Below are 22,172 nucleotides of genomic sequence, written 5' to 3' on the forward strand. Positions count from 1 at the left end.
CTATACTGACTCACCTCTGTACGGCCAAGAGAAAATGTGATCATATATGTAGGAATATATTGAATATTAGCTAATATATTTATAGCCAGTCATCTTATAATCACTCTTTTGTTGTAGTTAGTTGCACTTGTAGTTAGCATTAGCCACAGTCAAATTATGAAATGGATTTCTTTGGAAGATATTTAAATATGTTTTGACGTAAAGAGGACCAGACTTTATGCCTACAGTCAAAAGTCTGGCAGAGCAATACTTGTAGTCTATTCATGCAGAAGTCTCACTGCTGTTCAGAAATAACCACGGGCCACTGACTGTTCTCACATTCATTTTGAGAGTGGAGCCAGACTGGAGACATGTCTCATTTAAGCCCACTTCTCTGCACCCTTTTGTATCTCAATAAATCTCCATACACGTCTCCATGCCAGCCATAATCAATTTTTAAGTGTGTATTTTAGTTCAGATCCAACTAGTCGCCAGTGGTACAGTTATTCATGAGGTGAGTAACTTACAGCAATATTTCAATTCAAGTCTATTTCAGTCTATCAGAAATCTCATTGATCTGTTGAGTGCTCTTATAGCATATCCAATTTCTCTGCTGTCAGACTGACAGAATCTATCTCCTAATCACCAAAGCCTTCTAGGCAGAGTAAAACATGATGTTTTATTGTTCAATGTCAAAAAGTGTACATAAAAATAAAGCCTTTTATAATCAGGGGCTTTACAGGGCATTTTTTCTCTGGTGAGAAAAAGACATTGGCTTGGTTTTAAACATATTATTATTGATTTTGGGGGGGAGGAGATGTTATACGCTATAGTGCTCAGTATTTATGCTGCATTTACATGGAGCAAAGTTTTGATAAATCTATTTCCTCTGAGTTTGGAGGAGGGGACGGTGGTAATAAAAGATTAGAGAGGATGTCATTTTGAAACCACAATTGGCACAGAGTGCTGGCCCTGATAATATCTGCACGCAAATTCATCTTTATTACAATAGACCTATTCAGATCATACGCCTACAGCATGACCAAGCTAGCCTTATTGGCAGCATATGTGTCCTCATCTCTTTTGTTTTTAATCCTTTCTGTGTTTCTTTATCACAGGAAAATGTGCATCGCAACAATGACAGTTTAATTTCTAAATGTACATCAGTGTTTGAGGAGGTGACTTTGAAACGGTAGTTTACCAAGCTACTCACTGCATTCACAACAAAATTACAAAAAAAAACAGTAGAAGTTGTTAAAAATGATGACCATTTGACGAAAGTAGGCAAAATTATATGTACACCAAGGGCATACTGTAAACACAAAAAACACACACTTTACACACACACATTTGTTTAATTATATTAGTGAGGACATTGCATAGACTTCCATTGTTTTTATACCAGGTTAATGATATTTTCTATCACCTAACCCAACCCCATCCTCTAAACCTACCCCTACACTAGCATCAAAACATGTCTTTCCCAAGGCTTTCTAACTAGTAAGGACCAGTAAAATGTCTTCAGCAGTGCAGTTGTCATATTATTTCACTACACAAGTGAGGACATTTGGCCCTCACAAGTACACACACACACACACACTCACACACACACACACACACACACACACAAATCAAAATTATTTGGCCTAGATGAGCTCAAATCTAACAGACAGGCTAAAAGTCACAAAACACTCATTTTGATTTACAATAATCTCCAAACAGAGGTAGAATTTACCCATTCAGAACTTTTTAAACCCGAAAAAGCAGAGCTCTTATGATATTGCTGACCTAGAAGTGTGGACGATGTTGTTGCTTTGGCTATCTGTCATCTGTATGTGTGTACGAAAGAAAGAAATGGACTCGTGTTACACGCTGTTAATCAGGTGTGTGTGATAGTTCAGACAGAACAAGTAATGCAGGTTCAGATTTCTGCTTATCTTGTCCAGTCACTATGTGTGTGTGTGTGTGTGTGTGTGTGTGTGTGTGTGTGTGTGTGTGTGTGTGTGTGTGTGTGTGTCAGAGGAACGTTCTGCCATGCATCAGGTGTGGAGTTCAGGTGACTAAGAGTCTAATGAATGGAAATATGTGCTCTTTAATAGATCAATTCTCACATCCAAGTATTTGTGCTGTGGTGTGGATGAATATTTCATACGGGCTAAAGGTGCTTCAAAAGGTTCTTCAAGCGATGTCATAGAAGAACCATTTTTGGTTCCACAAAGAACCATTCAGTCAAAGGTTCTTTAAAGAACCATCTCTTTCTTACCTTTTTTATAATTTCTTACAACGTGAAACAAGGTTCTTCAGATGTTAAAGGTTTTTATGGAACAATTTAGTCAAAAAGGTTATTCTATGGCATTGTGAAGCACATTTATTTTTAAGAGTGTAGTGAAGGGTGTCAGGTGCTCACTCCCTTTCTCCTTTGATTCACTTCTGAGCCCTGGGAGCGGTGCATTCATCAGGTGCTGACAAATGTTTCCGTGTTGCTGTGGTTACCAGTCCTTATGTCCTCTCCTTAGATATGAGTGTGCTCCTGAAACATGACCTTCAAATGAGGTGTTGAATACCAAGTACGCTGTTTAAGGGTTTCTTAAAGTGTTTCATTTATTTGTATTCTTTTTAAAAATATTTATCAGTTTAAATGATTCCTTTAGAACATTATGTTCTGTCACACTTTATCTTAGGGTCCAATTCTCACCATTAACAAACCATAACTTTTGCCTCAATAATCTCCTAATTTGCTACTTATTAATAGTTAGTAGTTGTTAAATTTAGGTACTATGGTGATGCAGAATATGTGCTTTAATAAACAGACAATATGTTAGACATGCTAATAAGCAGCTAGTTAATAGTTAGAATTGGTCCCTAAAGTGTTCTTCTTTTTCTTCTTCTCCGCCTGCACAATTTTTTAAGCAATGTATTCATCTAAACCACTTGGCCTCAGGTGTTCTATCTATCTCTTACCTGAAACTTTCAATTATAAACTTTCTTTGGTTGCCTTGCAAGCACTTCTGTTTCCTTAAGGAAATGCAAATCTAGTTCTTCTAATTCTGCTCTGCAACGAATTAACTGAAACCTCTTCACAACAAACTGCACTCTGTAGATCATTTTAACCTTCTGCTGTTCACACAAGTTGCTTTCCATCTGCACATTTTTTTTAATTTGTAAAGCTACAGTCACACTAATAATCATGCCTCATTCACTTGTTTGTCTTCTGATACGTACCAAAGTTCAAGTTTGTGCACTTGCAAATTGGCATAATACACAGACATTTCCCCATTAGTCAATTCAGTAGACTGACCTCCTGAACTCTTGGCTGAATTCAAAGAGCACACAAACTTAAAGCTGCATGGTTAGCAGCACTGCCAGATCTAAAGTAATGTTGCATGCTTAAAAACTAATTTGACTCACTACTTAATTTTTAATGAATGCATTTGTAATTGCATTATTCTTTTTTTGTAGTCTTTGACATGTTATGCAGTAAATGAATATCAATTAAAGCAATAAGCCAATTAGAGGAATTTGAGAGCGGGATAAGTATATTTGCATATAGACAAGTGTACTGAGTGTTTTATTAGCAACAATGTAAAGGAGTTATTATCCTCATAAAGATGCCTTCAGTTCAATTCCATAGCACTCTTTTTTTTAGCTATGTTTGATTTGTATAAACTTAAATGGGAAATTATTTCAATAAAATATTTTAATGAGGAAACAGGGGGTTGTATGTAATGTATTGCAGTGACGTCATCAAAATATCTGCATGCAGAATTGCAATATGTCTTCTTTAAAAAACAATTTGCATACTGAATTTTGTTGGTTCTTTTCTCTCTCATAGGCTGTTTTGACTATTTTACTGCTTTACAAGCACTGATATTTCCTTAAGGAAATGTTTTGTACTGTTTCCAGCAGTTTTATTCCTTGTATCTGTATGTATGATAGGGTGAGTGAGAGTACAGATGCTTTCGTTAATTCTTTAATCTAACCTCCTATCGGCCCATATGCTTCAGATCTAACGTCCCCGACTACTGGCTGTATGCCTTTGGACTTTAATGTGTGCTAAATCAAACCCCTTGACATGACTGAATCACTCAGATTGTCCAGTTAAGAACAGAGCTTGTGTTTGTTTTATCTGTTTGACTTCTCTGCCAGAGTTCATCTGACTCATCTGTAATTCATGCAGATTCACTGATAAGACTCCTGAGGTGTTCTGAGAAGAACCGGCTCAAATACGTGCCTGGTGTCTCCCGTGGCAACAGAGGAGCGACTCGGAGAGAGTTGTAGGCAAAGAATCAGGATGTCAGCCATGTTTTCCAGCAGGTCTTTAGAGGTCTGTGACTCAGCAACAGGTGTGTAAAAAACAAAACGGTCTTTTTTTAGCCTCAATCATGTGGCTCAAGTTAACGAACTGCATAAGCCTTACAGCTGTTGAACACACATGCTGTCTTCAAAACTATGGCCATCTGTATATTCAATTGGTTCTACTGTTGCACAGATTAAGTCTCAAGATAAGCAGAGGATTTTGTGGGTAGATGTTCAGCAATCTGAAGAGGTCAGATTTGCTTGGACTAATGTCACAAACTAAGAATTTTTTTAAGTAACATGACAGAATAACAACCGAATCCAACTGAATATTCCTTGTGAAACTATTAAGGTAGGAAAAAATAATTCTACACTTAAAAATTTTACTGTTAAAGAGAATGCAGTAATACTGACCAAATTCAACCAGACATTTGCGTTTTTCTTAAATATTTGTTTATTTCACAAGATTCAGCTTTAATACCTTATTAGAGATGATTTAATGAGGTAACCCATGATCTCACATGCTAAAAAAAAACCTTACTTGAGTGAAGATTGGAATAGTCTCTGTTGGCTTAACCTCTTTACACTTTTCAAAAAGGTAAAAAAAAAAAAAAAAAAGTATCAAAACGATGTAGATTACCAAACAATTCAAAAGTATCTTATAGTTATTCGAAAGCTCTAATAATATAAATATAAATTTGACCTAGTTACCTAATCTGGCAACAAATCCCATAAACATTCAGACTACACATTTAAAAATGATGATTGCAAAAAGCAATTCCATAAAATAACCATTTTCGGAACAGAAAGAACAGTGGTCATTTATGTTCTTTCAATTTCATATGATTTTGATGAAAACTGTTTGTGAATAAACTTGATTATATTGATTATTAAGTGGTATTAAAGCAAATTTAGCTAGCTATTTGATGCCATTGAGTGCTGTTGATTGTATGAGATACCTTTTACAATTTTTATTTATATTTTTTTTAAAATAAAAAGACAACATTAGTAGTTATAGTTCAGGCTTATTTCTTAGTGCTTTTGTCAATTGTGGTCATAAAAATAAAGGCAAAAACAGCAGTAAACCACTCCTTAAGGGCGAGGAAGAAACATTGGGAAGAACCAAGGCTCAAAGGTAACACAAATCCCATCTGACCGGCCTTCCAAGAGAACCACTCCTTGGAAAACAGTTGTTAATAGAAGTTCAAAGATAATAGTAAAGTGCAGAGTGGATTTGAAATATTTGAACATCAGCAAAGATTCAATTAGGATGTACAGTATGCAGTTGTCTGTGATTTATGTAAAATGATTAATGAATGACATGGTAGAACTCTCAATAACAGCCATCTGTTTCTGGCAGAAGTTGTATGCAAACAATAGTCCAACCCCAAAGTAAAACCCATGACACCTGTCACTGTGTAATCTAAATAATGCCACTGGTTCAGATCAATGCTAAAATAGTGCTTTAGATAGATTAGTGATCTTTTGGAGTAGTAATGGAGTTACAGCGTGTATGCATTAGAGTCCTTGTAGATGAGCACTCAATCATTGGTTGAACTCTGGAATGTGTAGCAACAGTTTACAGGGTGTGACCATGCAACATTTGAACAGACAAAAACACACATGTTTGAAAGCCTCAAATTTGTTTGGCTGCTTAATGAAAATTTTGAGATCAGAAACAACTAGCCCTACACGAGGACTCAGAGAAGTAGATGCATATGCCAGTAGATTGAATTTCAGTGTGTATTGTGTTATTGCTTTAAGTGGATTAGGTGCCTTGAAAGAGTATATTAAATGCGGTTTGGCATTTTCTTGTCCTATAACTCCAAAGAACTGTTTGAAGGACATTCTAATAATAGAGACATAATTATATAATGCACAGGGTGGATATGTTGCCAAGAAGCAAGAATGAATGACACAGTGACACAGTGAAACGTCAGGTAGCCTAGGAGATGATTTAAGACAGATTTCTATTCTTTTTACTGAATGTTTATTGAATTTAGCAGTAAAAAAAATGTGCAGTCCTACACATTGTTGCAATTCAAGTCTGGTTAATGCAGTCATAAATATAATATGTAAGCCTATAAGTTCAGTGGAATGGTGAGTTAAGGTGAACAATGTTTATTCAAAAACCCACTGATCACCAACCACTATATGGAACATAAAAAGGTTAGGAAAGCAAATTTGGATTGTGTTGTTTATGTCAACTTTAACATGGCTGACAAGGTGGTGATGCACCACCAAGTGTATTTCTGGCATATCTACCACTATCTGCAATGAACAGATGTGCACTCTCAAAATACACCATTTTGTGAATAAAACTTTAAAGGATTTTGTTTCGTGGTTTAATAATTCAAGCATAAAAAGCTAAATATAGATTTTATATAGAGTTAAATGTTATTTTTTTCCTTCATAGAGAAAAAACATTGGAGCGCCAGAGTCCCGCGCTCTCTGATTGGTCGAACTGACGTTCTATTCAAGTTGTCAAAACTACAGAATTGCGCGTCTTCTCATTGGACGAAAAGAGTTCCAAGCGGTGCCAGCAGGTAACCGCTCGGCCAATCAAAACGCTCCTTTCATGTTGTCCTAGAGACCGTGGTATTTCAGTCTACGACTTCCTTTTACTGACATAGTGTGTGTTATGAGATATAATCGTCTGTGTCAGAGTTTCACGCGTTTTTCGCTTCGAAAGTGGAACTACAGCAACCTGCTTGTGAAACATTTGTGTAGGCAATATACGTGTCTGTGCGCGTTTGTGTTTAGTGTTGCGTGTGTGTGTGTATGAAATTTTAGCCCAGCCCAGCAGCCCTTCCTATTTCCCCTCCCTTTCCTCCAACAGTCTCAGTCGGTTCGCCCGCAGCACTTGCGTTCTCTCGGCCGGGTTTCACTCCAGAGATGGCTGCGAAAGTGTGTAGATCGGTCCTCCTCCTGTCCCGGAGCAGCGGAGCCGTAGCCTCTTCTGCTTTTCCCGCATTCGGTGTCTCCTCACAGCGACATCATCAGAGCACAAGAACGGTGAGTCCCCGGAATAGAAAGCAACCGAGAATGGGTGCCGCTACCGCTGCTGCTGGACAAGGGGAGGGTTGTGAAGGGAGAGATAAGGGGGCTGGGTTCCTCTCTCTGGTGCGGGTTAGATAAAAACAACCCGCCAAGGAAGTGTTTTGGGACGTTTCTGTCCGCATTGAGTGTTCCGTGCATTGCACAGTGATGATCAGCAGTGCTGCATCATTAACCAGTGCACTTTCTGTCGAGCTGTACAAGACGTCCCGTTTACCGGAGGCGTTACACATGTACAATCAGCCCATGTCACGGCTTGACTCGTGTATGCACATTACATTTGAACTTTGCATGCATGCCTCAGAATCGCACGCGTGCGCTCGTGGCGCATGGGCTCCGTGCATTCCCTTCCAGGATAACCTTGAAAGCAACAGTGGTCTCAACTTTAACGCTGACTCTGAGACACATCATCCGTGATTGATTACGTGGCACTGGACCGTTTTAGTAATTTCAAGCATGCAAAGCGTGTTCTTTCAAGGTTTGCAGAACTGGACGGACTGTGTATGTGTGTGTGTGTTTGATTCACTGCAGTGTCCGATTGTGTGTATGTGCTTTGAGAGAGAGAGAGTGACAGTGCGGCAGGACTCTTGCGTTCACACAGGACGTTGCGTTAAAACGTTTTCAAGACGCATTCTAAAGTTGAACTGTTCTTAACTTGACGCGCCGTCTTAAAAACGCAACGCAACGTCCGACGCATGCGTACTCAAAACAACAAACAACAAATGAAAAACAGCGCAGACCTAACGCAAGAATGTGTAACGCCTCCCTGCTTGTATGAAGTACTGTCATTGTTGGGTAAAAAGGACTATACGCTCCCTCACCGGCATGCATGTTCACCTCAGTTCTTCGTTTATGTCACTCCTCTTAACTCATACACCCTCCCTTCTTTTCTGCGGGTGTTTCCCGTTTCCAGCGGCAAGCCTGTGGGTAATCCTTTGAGCAAACTCCAGTGCGCATTGCTCAACGGCGCTCCAGCATGTTTGGATGCTCGTCAGCTGGGAAGAAAGCATATGAGCAGTCCTTGAGACACCATCATAGATTTTTGATTTGTCCAACCTTTATGACTTTAAAGTCAAAGTGAGAAAATGTGAGGAGGAAGGCAAGGAATTCCCTTTCAACAAAAGTACTGTGGCATTTCCATGAAGATATAGCTGCTTTTAAACTTAGCATTGTGGTTATGCAGTGATATTCTTTGAATTAAACTTTGAGTCTGTCTGTCTGTGTGTGTGTGTGTGTGTGTTATTAAGTGATTTTTTTTTAATATGTTTTTGGACAAGCTGCCATTTTGGACCATAGTTAAAAACTATCTTACATCGCTTCTTGTACGTATCACGGCACTTTGGAAATTAAATGTCCAATAAATGATGCTAGGAGGTTAATTCTGTATTGATGTTAACATACCACGTATAGTATAGTGTTAAGAAAAAGTAAACAGGAGATAATATGCATTTGCGTTCAGTAGTGCTCTGCATCAAGTGTAGTGCTGTACCAGGTGAGCTACCAAGCAAGTTTACCATATCAGAAAACCCATAAATATGAAACGGGTTATGCCATTCAAATGTCAAAACGCAAATTATTCACAATGCTAAAAGTGTTTTGAGGACATAACATAGTATTGTGCATGGAACCATGCAAAATTAGTTTTCTTAATCGATAATGTCACTATAGTGTTCGCGTCTGCTAAATGCATAAATTTAATTTAATTTAATTTAGTGATATACGAATCTGGTAATCAAACAATACTATGATAAATACTGGAAAAATCTCTGATTCTATCATTGATGGGGTCTCCTCAGGAAAGTTTTTTTTGTTTGTTTTGTTTTTATGGGGGGTGGGGGGGTATTGCCATAGATATAGGGGACTTGAACTTAAACTAGAATTTGCTTTTGAGATTGCAGCATACAAATACATCTATTAGTTGTTTACTGAACCATACCCCTTAGATTGGCAGAAAATCACAACAGCAGACTCTCATATCCTTCTATGGATTAAGCAGTCCCAGCTTGATCATGAATCTTGTGTGCCTCTATTTATTTCTTCTCTGGGCAGTAATGTTTGTGGCCCTGTTGGCATTTATAGTGTGTTCCCCAAACCGAGCATGCGTGGCCTCTTACGGTGCTTGGCACAAACCTGTCTGGCTTGAGACACTGCAGTGACAGGTCTCTGACAGCAAGGCCATGCTACCTTCATCTGTTCGTCACATGCTAGCTGAGCACCAAGTTTCAAAGCACCCTTTCATCATAAACATCCAAAGCACTGCTGTGAGGTGTTTAGTGAATTGCTTCAGAACAATTTCCCCTAAGGACTATGCACTTCAGTAGAAATAACAAGGCTTTGAGTGTCGTAAACACTTTGAACCTTAGCTGGACACGAGCAGTGGAGAGTGCCATGACAAAACAACATCCTCTTGGATCACTAGAGGAAATGCCAGTCGCGGTGTCAGATATTTAGCCTGAGTCTGAATCCAGGCCCCTGAGATATGCACTTAACTCTTGTTGGCTTGCTTTTGAATCTATTCAATAAAAAGTCTCCTTTCTGAATGTGGAAAAGTACAGAGACTCCTGAAGAACAAAGTAATATCCAAAGAAGTATATAACCCTGGTGATCACTGTGGTCCACTCCAGTGGAATATCTTTTTCATCCGGGCAGTGAATTGTTCAGTTTACTCTCTTTCATCAAGCCTCGAGCCTATGTGGAGGGTGAACCAGCTGCAGGGTAATCCTATGAAGTGTAAGCACTGTGTCCCTTGACATACCATAAAGATGTTTTATAAGAAACAGAACAGAAGAAGGTTGGTCTAGAGATTGAAACTCTCATTGTCCCAGCTGGAAACTCCAGAAGTCGGTCTGCCTATGGGGCAAGGTAGCAACTCAGAACGGAACCAGCAATCCGTTTCTGATAGTCTTTAATTATGTTTCAGGCTGTTTTGGCTGTGTATCTAAAGTGACAGTGCTTTTGGAGCTTCTTAACATGTGACATCCCTGTGGCTTCATATTTGTCTACTTTTTATGGTTTTTGGAACAATATTTGTGTGTGTTTCATTATGTTTTCTCCTATCTGTTATAAGGAGCTCTGTTATATTTACAGATTGGTGTTGGCACCCATCTACGCGCATGACATCACTGTTTTCAAAGATTCCCGTATTGGGTGTGTATACAGAAACAATGTGGTTTTCAAAAACTTGCATTTTAAAACCCATTTTCAAAAATATGCATTTTCAGTCCCCAAAACGCAGTTGTCGCGGGAAAAGTTTCCCGTTTTTGGCTGAAAACATTGTCGTGTAAACGGCCCCTTAGATTTTTTTAAATTTCTTCCCCTATGAAGTATTGTCACCAAATTTATTCACAATAAATGGGACAATATTTTAGAGTTTCATGAAAAATGGACATATCAGCTCAATCATGCTGGGATAATTTACCCCAAAAATTATGATTCTGATTTATTTTACTCACAATCATGTTGTTCTGCCCCTGTATGACTTAATTTCTTATGGGGAACACACAAGAATATATTTTAAAGATGTCTCTGTTAATTTATTTATTTCTGTACAATAAAAGTTAATAGAGCCTGGTGTTGTTTTGGATCCTGTGAGAACAGATCTTCTTTTGTGTGGGGTTTGCACTTCTTTACCATTTATGGTAGCATGAATAGTCAGTTATGCTTGCCTTTGCAAACAAACCTAATTATCAATATATGGATGCTGATTAGATAGATTAGGATTTTAAGATGGATAATGAATAGTCTTTTAAATGTACATCTCTGTTTTAACAACGGAGCGTTTCATTTATTCAGCATTGAGGAATGTCAGAGAGGGCAAACCTCTAGGCTGAATAAGCTCCAAATTATGCAATACAGTTCCTTTATGTCTAATAAAAAGATGATCTATTGGTTCAGTGTTCATGGTTATGCACCTAATTATGGCTTGGTACAGTTGTGCCTTTAATCATTCTAAATCCTTAGATCCAGTTTTGTAATAGACTATTAGTATTGCATACATTTAGGTAGGTGTAAACTCTTATAAGCTCAACATTGTGTCCCTGTGTCTTTCGCCACAGAAGTATAAACACAAAATGTTTAAATAGAAGGATTCCAATTATTCATTTGGTTGACAACATCATAAACAGAAGCATGAGCTGGATCTTGTACAGTAGAAGTGGACCGAATAGAATGTCCGAATCCATAGTATTATTCATAAAATAGTAGATGAAAAGTACTGTACCTGGATAACCTGATGGTTCCATTGAGATTTTAAAGTGTGTATGCAGTGGATTCTTCACTATCCATATGAGGCCACAGACAAGGCGTTAAGAACTGCAGACACATCTGATGCTGTAGGACACATGACAATGCCATTATGGCGGATGTATCATAGTATATCTGGATTTCATTCATACTACACGCATTCACCTATACTTTTTAATGGTTGCGAAGTGCACACCTTAAATGTAGTACTTACTAGACAGAATGTGATTTAGGAACCAGCCACAGACATGTTTTAGGTTCATTTCCATGACTGTTCCAAAATCTATGAGCTGACTTGCGGTCTCGTTTTCTTGGGCATAATTCTGTATGGAACATCAGATGTGATCCATTGTGCGGCAACCTTGTGCATCTGTTCCACTCCTTACGCATGGAAGATTTTTGACAAATTATATCAGTGCAATTTTCCATTTACATGTTGCAATAAATGAATTGGACTAAAATATGGTGACTTCCTGGAACTCTCTTTGTGCCTGTATAATGCTTTTTAGGCAGCTTACTAGGTTATGGAACAGAGCCACTGATTCTGTTTAAATTGATGTCAAATCACACAATTTATGGCAAATGTAAAGTTCAGCTTTAATTTAAGAAAGACCTTTTCACTTACCCCATATGCAATATTGTGTTTTACAGCCATCTTTAGGTCCATCCCTACTCAATCAGTTTAAATATGTTAAAATTATCCGGTTCTTGAGTGTGGAGAGAAGACAGGGGCATATTTAACATTCTGGGTGACAATATTGAAGGTTATTAGAGCTGCTTTTAGTATAAGTGCCCTTACATGAAAGCTCGACCATCTCGTTGCTATTGGGCAGCACACTGTTTTCCTATTGCCCGTAGGTGCAAGTCATGCTTAATGCAGGCAGTAATGGAGGCCAGTGTGAGTAATATGATGATGGATGAGGAGGCGGTTGGTTACCCCTCTGCTCTGATGTTTCCCCTAGATTCTCACACTATTACAAAACCTGGCCATCTGATTGGTTGGTGAATATTGGACACACCACAATGTCATTGCTTTTGACAGGAAAACAAATCTTTCTGTTCATTGAGTATCTGCATCAGCTCGGTAAATTAGGCTTTCAGACGAAGGTCATCCGAGCTAAGATTCCATTCGGATGGATGCAGTATGTTGACTGTTTACTATAGGCTGATGTAAGTACTGGGTTGGTAATTGTTTTTACGTGTGCTTTTGCATGTGATGTGCTTTATACATATCTGTTTATAGGTTTGCAGTAATGCATATTTCTAGTCATTGAAGGTCATATTTCCAACCAGTACATCTGCACCCCCTCTGCTTTTATCACTTCTGCACCTGCTTTTGCATTCTTCTTTTTATTTCTGGATATCGTTATTAACCCTCCTCTTCTCATTTTCATTATTCAGCTTTTATTTAATTGCACAACAATAAATGAAATTTGATTTGTAGTAATTCATCATTTTGAGCACCTCTCTGGAAATCCATAAAAGAGTTTAGGGAAAAAACTTGCTGTCAAGACTGTAATGTGAGCATCTGACAATCTTGCCCTTTTTAAACCCTGCCATCAGGGTGGAAAATATTAAGCCAGGCCTTTTTTAAAGTTGTGGAATGTATCCATGGAATATTAATTATATAAATTTAAGCGTGAAACTGGCAATGAACAATCTGGCAATGAAGATGTTTGAGTGTTAGCCTATAACTAGTTTTTGTCATGCTTCCAGAATTTCGAGAATCAATGGGAAAGTGTGAATGCAAGTAGAATATGCATAACTAATATCAATATTCATTTTAAAAAAAAAGTAAATCATTAATGTGAACATTACATCAAGTATTTTTCAATGATATCACTATTGTTACAAATTTTCCAAGTAATTATGCATTAAACAAGTAAAATCAGTAATTAAGAAAAAAAAACTCAATTGAGCAATGGAGCACATGCAAACTACAGAACAAAGATACAAAGAGAAATAAGAGAAGTAAGTACAAAGAGAAGTAAGTAGTGTTTAAAGTATGCAGCATTATCAATTAAGTATTTAAGTGATCGCTGTGAAATAGAAGCCTATTACGCATGATATTTTGACACCAATGTGTTCACTTTGCATTAAAACCTTGTCAGTAGAGGCATTTTAGACCGACAAGTGAATTTGACACATGCAGCAACATTACCGCATGGAATGAACACTGTTTTTTTTTTTTTTTTGTAAAGGATCAGTACTTTTGAAATCCCTTTTTTATTCAAGTCTGTATTTGGCATGTAGACTCCACAGAGTGTCTGGAAATGAACAGATTTGCATTGATTGCATCATAAATGTTTGCATATTACTGAGGTTTTGAGTGTGATTACTTTATTAGCTGTTTGCATTTCCAACCCTTGTCACTCTTATCAGAGGATTTTTATGGCTTGTATCTTGTTCACATGCACTGCCTAGTTAGCCATAGCATTACAAGGGTGTAACCACTATTTAAATATTCAAAGACCCATGCTACCTTCCACCTTTAACTTTTCCCTCCCTTTTTGTTCATAATGGCCATGTGGAATTAATTAGGGTAAATGTATTATTTTTTTAAAACATTTTGGTTTTCTTCTCAGTGCTGGTTTGAGGTCCTAACTTATGGAGGTTTGTGAGAAGCCCCTGTGCGGGACTGATCGATGTGCAGGGTTAACAGTGAAGGGCATTGACATTTGCAGGCTTATGTTTGTTTTGCAAATAAAAATTTAAGGGAGACACAGTATACAGCGTTCTGCGCAAAAGGCCTCACTTTGTTGGGGAATGGTAATGAGACCCTGATCGCTTGTCTCCAAGGTCAGAAGGGCTGGATTTGGAATTTAGAAAGTACTTAAATGTACGTAAATCTAAAGTGAAACTATCAGAGAACATTTAGGGGGAAATAAGTGGAGAAGTGACACGCAGTGAACTTGCTAGATGGTTTTGTGGTGGATCTGTTGTAATGTCAACAGTTCATGTGGTGTGAAATACTTCTGCCTTGTATTTCAATGTAATAGGCCACATGTAAATCATCTTCAATGAATGTAACGCACACAAAGGGCAGACAGAAAGAAGACAGAATGGAATTCAGGTACTTTATACAACACTGCTTAAATTTCAGCTCGTTCATCATAAAAAGATGGTGGGATCAACAATGTGGATCATTAAATGGACAAGAGTAATTGGTAAATTCTTCAACATTTGTCCATTTGTGTTAAAAAAGAAAAAACAATGTCCTACAGGTTAAAGGGGTCATTGGATGCTACATGCACTTTTACAAGTTGTTTGAACTGAAATGTGTGTTGGCAGTGTGTACACAACCACCCTATAATGATAAAAATCCACCCAATGGTTTTTTTTTTTTTTTTTTTATCTCGTTGAATCATTTCCCCTTTCTCAAATCGAGCTGATCTCAGATGCCTGTCTATGTGACATCACACAGACAGGCCCCTCCCACGATAGTTTGATTGACAGTGGCATTTCAGCACCGACTAGTCTGTGAATACTTTGCAAATCGCCTTTCCTAATAATGTGCTAATTAGTGAGTTTCACGGTGAATGCAGTTAAAGTAAACAGTTTCTCAGAGAGCGGCTCGGAAGTGAGGGGCGGGATCAGCAGAGCTCATTTACATTTAAAGGAAAATGCTACAAAACAGCCAAACTGTGTACCAAACTATGTTACAGACTTTTCATTAAGACTCTAAAGAATCATATCAACTTGTGGAAAATGGGCATCCGATGACCACTTTAAGGTTAATAAAATAGTTTTAATGTGGGTGAACTGCCCCTGTAAAGTTTTGCTCTTCAGTGAAGCGTGTAAACCGCTTTAAAAACTTCCACAGTAAGTATGTCACCTTCTTCATAGTCTTAGTCAATTGAGAATACAATGACAAAGGTTGCATGCTTAAAGATGAATAATCATTAACGGAGGGGTTAAGGGAAATCTTTACTTGCATATTATACTGGCTAAGTACTGCAATTAAAATTTTAAAAACAAGCCCGGGCATCCACATTATGACCTGAAATCTGTGTTTACATTGTAATGAGTTACCACAACAACAGCGCTCTGCCAGATTTACCGTTGAGCACTTAGAGAGTGCCATAAACAAACAATCCAGCTCTGACTAGCTCAACAGCTGCCATGTTGTGTTTCTAGTCGATTACCCCGACTGGCCATTTCTTCAGCATACACTAGACAAATGTGAAACCCAAACCGCAGGCTTCTATGTGACTTCATACCAGCTATCTGATCTGTTTGTGTTTTTGGTTTTAAAGAGTGCGTGCGTGTATTTGACCCAGATATTCCAAGGACACAGTTGTTCTGCAAGCTCCCATCTGACTTCCTTGTCCTGACAGGCCTGTCGTGGATCTCTCGGTGGGCTGTCTGCACCATGACCTCCTCCCCCACTGAGTAAAACAGGAATGGGAGGGGAGGAAAACTCTGTGGAGCTTGATCACGTCCACTTAAGCTCTGCATCACAACAGGAAATCAATATAATTACACAAAAGCTAAGCATGTTAGGGAATGGGGAGGTTGTTGAAGAGAAATGTGACTGTAGGAATGAAAAGAATAGGAAGAAATGAAAAGAATGAGGAAAATTTTACCCAGTGGAAAAACAAGAAAAGCAAAACCATCCTTCAAACTGATCTGTTAACCTTTGGGGCTTGATTTTATTAACTGTAACAAAGCAGACTCACACACTGGCCTCCTCTGGGGATGTAAGATTGGAAAACTAAAGCTTAGACAACCACATGCGGATTCGGTCTACTTTCACATGCCTATGTGCATTAGTTTAGTGAGTTAGACTGTAGGGTTAACTTGGTAGTGGACTAGAGTTTTGATCCACATCTTCTTTAAAGTTACTGCTGAGAGTCATGACTGATTATCCTGGCATCCCATGATTTTCGGTCAAAGATTTTGGCTTCTTTTATGTAGTCATTGGAGAATCAAAGGAAGTCGTTGCTTTAGATATGATCCAAAACTTTCCTTCTAACTCACTCTTTTACAGTTTGTTCGCATGGTGCTCCTGTTTTTTTTTTTTTTTTTGGTGAGCTTCAAGTAACTAGGAATAGGAGGGCAAAATCAAAAACAGATGCCCTACCAAAATCTTCTCCAAAATCTTGCCTTTAGCAAATTGGTATAAGGCCCACTATTACCTCATGATGATGATACATGTTGTGACACATTAGTCACAATGCATCATGGTATAATTATTTAAGAACAGCTGAAACTGTGCCAAACTTGTGAGAGACAGAAATTAATCTGCTAGATTGGTTTCAACATCTGTTGGATGGTTCTCGGCACAATATGCTGCATCAAATTTTCACACTGCTTAATGCTGGTTTATCATCTTTTAAACCTGTACTTTTAACCTTGGTTATGCAACATTTCACACTTGTAATATTGAATGTATAAAGTGTAAAACAATGTTAGAATGCAATAGGGGTTTAAGATTTTGAAGCCCAAAAACTGCATCCATACATAAAAAAAGTGCTCCACATTACTCTGGGGGATTAATAAAGGCCTTCTGAAGTAAATTAATGCATTTGTTTAAGAAAAATATCCATATTTGAATCTTTATAAACTGTAATCTCTAGCTTCCGCTAACTGTTTTACGTGCGTTCATGAGAGAGTGGCGTTCCAGTGGATGATGTAGGACGTAGGCGAATGCGGAAGTGACGAATGCTGAAGCGCAGAGGAGAGAGCAAAACAAAACACCGGTAGAGAATTAGAATTAAAAAACAAGGATTTGTGAAGAAAAATGTTGTAGGGTTTTTGTGTAGGGTGTACACAACCACCCTATAATGATAAAAATCCACCCAGTGTTTTTTTTTTTTTTGAATCCACATGAATATTATCCCCTTTCTCAAATCAAGCCATTTTCATATTCTTGGCTGTGACATCACACAGACCCAGGCCGCTCCCACAATTGTTGATTGACAAACTGATGCTGAGCTGAGCTGTCATCAGTCCACCATTGTTTTGATGCCGCAGCGGTTGTAGACAAGAATGTCTCCTAAGAGATAGAGGTGTTTTGTGGTTGGATATAATAATGACCATAGCAGTCGTCATTTACTCTCGACATCTGATCCACTGAATACACAGTGGAGTACGTTTGTTTTTGAAGGGAATTTGTCCTCGAATCTAACTAAAATATCGGTATTTGTTTAATTTAGTAATCTGTTGAGTTGGTTTGTTTTTGGAGTGAATTTGTCCTCCAATCAATTTTGCACTTTCACACTGCCAGTGATTACCCGGAATATGTGCGTGCATTCACACACAACCTGTAAAGGTCCCGTGAATACACCTGATATCAGGGTGTGACGTGTAATGTACGAGTCGAAAACACTAGGGACGTTAACGCTGATGAACGATCTCAGCTTCAGCGCAGAAAGTAAGGAACTAACTGATCTCTGTTTCGTTACAGTTTGCACATATTTGTTTCGTCGCGAACGTTGATCTGCCTTCAAAACACGCTGCAAGAGTCGCGCGATAACGCGCGTCATCACTACGACGCGGCATTAGTTCTGGCTTTTGTTCACACAGCGCTTGTTCCGGGACTGAACCCGGCAATGTTACTAGGTCCCCGACCCGGGATCAATCCCGGAATCAATCCCGGGACGTGTTTGCTTTCACACAGAAGTCGACCCGGCAATGTTCCGGCAATTTGCCGGGTCCGACGTGCAGTGTGAAAGGGCCTTAAATGTGCCTGTTCGCCTGAATCATTCGTGATCCAGCTTCACCTCCAGAAGAAGTGAGTATAAGATTTTAATGAATTTTGCAAATTTCACGATGAATGCGGCTAAAGTTTACTGTCTCTCAAAGAATTGCGCATCACCCCACAGAGGGAGAGGGGCAGGGATAGCATATCTCATTAACATTTAAAGGGAAATGCACTGAACACTGGATGTTGTTTTAAACTACCATTTTAACCAAAGTATGTTATAGATTTTTCATTAAGACACTAAAGAATCATATCAACTTGTGGAAAATGGGCATCCGATAACCCCTTTAAACAAAACTTGGTTCTTGTGAGTCTAGCATATTCTCACCTGAGCTTAAACAATGCCTACGTCCTACCTCATCCATTGGAACACCACTCTCTCATGAACATGCATACAACAGTTATTGGAAGCTAACTGTAAAAATGTTCATTTTAAGTGCAATTTAGTCAACTAGACCACAAAACCACCATGTTTGTCTTAATGACAGCAGGCAAATTAAAATGACTTTTCTTCTGTGGTGTGTGTAGAAATCAACATGGGTCCTCCATGCAGGATCCAAAGCATCCAAGAGGCAAGTTTGCCATGTACAGAAATGTTACACTTTGCCAAGACACCACAGAGGAAAGGAGCTTTTAATATGCCTGCTGTCATTAAAACATGGTGGTTTTGTTATTCTACGTGATAGGGCTTGTCTTAGATCATTGTGGTTGGTTGAAAGTGTTTTTAAAAGATAGAGATCTCCCTCATTTCCTAATTGTCAGACCTATATGGGTTAGCTGTAGTACTGTCATATGAGCCTTTTCAGAAAAGCAGTTGTTCATGATGTCCATGTAGCCGAAGGTTAATTGCTTTGAAGGAAGGCACTGACAGTATTGTCCCTTGGGCTCTGCTGGACTCCACATGGCTTTCAGTACTATCCTTCTAAGCTCTCCAATATACTGTATGTTATATGAGCAGTCATAAGAATAAGTGCTTCAAGCAGCTCTCATGGTTGAACCAAAATGTGTGAGATAATGAGGGCAGTTGTGCACCGCTCTCATCCTTAATTCAGCATGTGCTGCTGTGTCTGTGCTGAGCAATGGTGCTTCTGATATAGATGACTCAGCTTCCCACTGTTTCATTACTCTGTAGCTGCACTGTGCCCCTGAGTGGAAACAGTCACCTGACCCGCAGGTGCCAGGTGGGTCAGTTTGGGACAGTGTCCCACTTCAGAATCCCTAAGGAAATGCTGCTTCACATTGGACCTCATTGAAGATATGATCAGAACTGTATCTGTGAATTATTCATGAGACCATTCTTAAGAAAAGAATGTGATTTATGAACAGTTTACACATTTTTTTTGTTTCATGAATGAAGAATTAGCCACATTCATACGCTTTCAAAATTTGCAGGCGAAGAAGACAGGACCAGGTTTAAAGCAAATGAAATTAAATGCATCAAAAAAGAGAGACTCTATTTATTGTCAAGTATTTATTCTAGTCTCGCATTTGCTCAACACAAGTTAAATTGCCATTTTTTTAGCATCCTTGTTAGCACCCGCCTCCCATGCTAGAATTGCTGGTTCCAATCCCACTCTGAGAAAGTGAGGGGAGTAGAACTAGAGGGGTTACATTGGTGCGGTGACCCGGATGGGAGTGGGGTTGGACACCTGTGCCAGTGTAACGGAGGCCAGTTTCTAAGAGCTGCACAGCTAAACCTCTCTCCCCTGATCTCAAGAGGGGCACTAGCGACTGATGCTAGAGGGTGCAGTTTTTAGCTTCCTTGTTAGCACACCCACCTCCCATGCGGGAAATGCCAGTTCAAATCTGAATTCGAATTCTTGACTCAACTTGTTTGGGTCACATTCCACTTTATTCCTTCTTTCTTCATCGCTCTCTTGTGTGCAAATATACTGCCATATAAACAGGAAAATCTTGACACATTTATATTCTGTCGTACTACTCTGCCCTAGTAGATCATTCGGGGGATGAATGCTATCCTGAAGAATAACTGGCATGGAGACTACTTTCAGCTGTGCGTAAAACAATTGATTTGTTTGGTGATGCATTAAGTTTAAGCCCCACGTGACCGTACAGTGAACCGTAACTGGAAATTAAAGCAGGTATTGTAATTACAAGCGTGAGGTTAAGTTGTTTGTTGCCTTGGTTAGTAGGAGGTTAAGGCATGATTGTGTTTGTTGTTTGTCAACCGAGTCTTCGAGGAAAGCAGCCTGTTTGATGGGTTTGAGTTTGCGCTGTGGATCAGCCTGTCAGCCTTGGCTCTTGAGCAGGAGATTTGCAGCCCTGCTTCAGCTATGTGCTGTCAAAGTGATACGGGCATTCCCACTACCACTGATGGATGAATAAACACTTTTTTCTTTTGCATGCTTATTCCATTTAATCTACCAGATCGTTTTACCGTGAGTAATTTTGGCATGGCATATAGTATTTATCATTTAACGTATCTAATCGTCTGTAAACTTTTTTTTTTATAGCACGTCCCTAATTTAAATGTCTTCGTCATGATACAAGGTTAATTTCACTGTCAAAGTGCATGCATGCTTAAGCTCCTGTAAATAGAAGTACCAACACTTGAACATGCACATATTTGGACTTCTCAACTAGTTGTTCTATAAGTCAGTGCTTTGGGGTTAGTTTGTCAAATGTGACTTCTCTGAGTGTTTTGTATGGCATTCACAGGCTGACCAGTAGACTAGTTGACTAGTAAAATATAAGTAGCTGTGCCAGCTCTAGTGCAAACAAACATAGAATCTGCAGTGCATGATTCTGTGTGCCACAAGGGAAATAAACACAAAGGAAAACCCTAACACGCTCATTAATGGCCCTAACAATTAATTCTCAGAAGAGTTTAGTAGGCAGAACAGACTGTGTGAGGGTCACCCTGGTGTAAACCATCACATCAAGTTTCCTTGGCAACTGGTAAACCACTAGACTGTTGTAATATATTGCAACCTGCATTCTGAAACTGAGGAAATATAGAATGTTTTAATAAAAAATGTTGAGTTATAATATGTTGGTAATCTGTGGAGTGCTATGGAACTTTGCATAGTGGCTAAGGCATAGTGGCTATGACACAGTGGCTAAACCAATGAGTCTGTGTTTACATGAACAACAAATGCTAATAACAGGTAATGTGAAATAATGGTAACAGAGCAAACATCGGTACATTTACTGAAAAAAGGCTGAAACTACAGATGTAGTCTGTGCAGTAATACAAGTACATACAAACTATAAAGTTATTCCCTAAGGTTGTGGGTTCGGGGTGTGTATTCACGGTTAAATGCAGAGCACGAATTCTGAGTATGGGTCACCGTACTTGGCTGTGGTTGTGGGGAGGTGCGTCATTTCTGAGAAATGCACCAATCTGATGGGGCATTTTATATCTCAACCTACACCAGTTAATACCCCCTGTATTAGAGGTCTTCACGGGTCCAAAAATTTGTGCCCGAACCCGAAAGAGACCCGTAATGTACTACACCGAACCGAACCGAACCAACCCGGACCCGTCTATTATTTCAAAAGCTGGACCCGGACCCGTGTAGATCTGAGAAATGCCTACCCGACCCGACCCGACCCGACCTGACCCGGACCCGTCTATTATTTGAAAGCTGGACCCGAACCCGCCGGGAAGACAGACCCGACTGGACCCGATTGTCACATATTCCACCTTAAATTGGTATTACAAGTCAATAAACCTGTTGCGAAAAATACAACTTTTTGTCTTACCTAATTTAAGGAGCCGTAGTCTCTCTTCCTTGTACTTGACTGCCTGTGATGCATTACAATCCTCCGACAAGAAAGTTATCCATGTTATTCCTCTCGTTATTCCAAGTCCAAGCTTAATCCACTCATTATTTCAGCTTCAAAAGTCCACTTGATGTCACGGTGACGG

General features: G+C 39.0%; 1 protein-coding gene across 2 annotated transcripts in view; it reads left to right on the plus strand.

Moving 5' to 3' along the window:
- Nucleotides 1–6,866: 6,866 nt before the first annotated feature.
- mcu (mitochondrial calcium uniporter) overlaps nucleotides 6,867–22,172 on the plus strand; it is a 64,575-nt gene continuing 49,269 nt past the window's right edge. The window contains exons 1-2 of one of the 2 annotated variants that reach the window (XM_042736230.1): nucleotides 6,867–7,001; nucleotides 7,115–7,290. In XM_042736230.1, coding sequence (XP_042592164.1) covers nucleotides 6,917–7,001; nucleotides 7,115–7,290 — 261 coding nt within the window. In that variant the 5' untranslated portion in view covers nucleotides 6,867–6,916. Of the gene's footprint in view, nucleotides 7,002–7,036; nucleotides 7,291–22,172 lie in introns of those variants that run through there. The other variant, XM_042736231.1, reaches the window with a different exon arrangement.

Source organism: Cyprinus carpio, chromosome B13 (genome assembly GCF_018340385.1).
Source record: "Cyprinus carpio isolate SPL01 chromosome B13, ASM1834038v1, whole genome shotgun sequence".
Classification (NCBI taxonomy): Eukaryota; Metazoa; Chordata; class Actinopteri; order Cypriniformes; family Cyprinidae; genus Cyprinus; species Cyprinus carpio.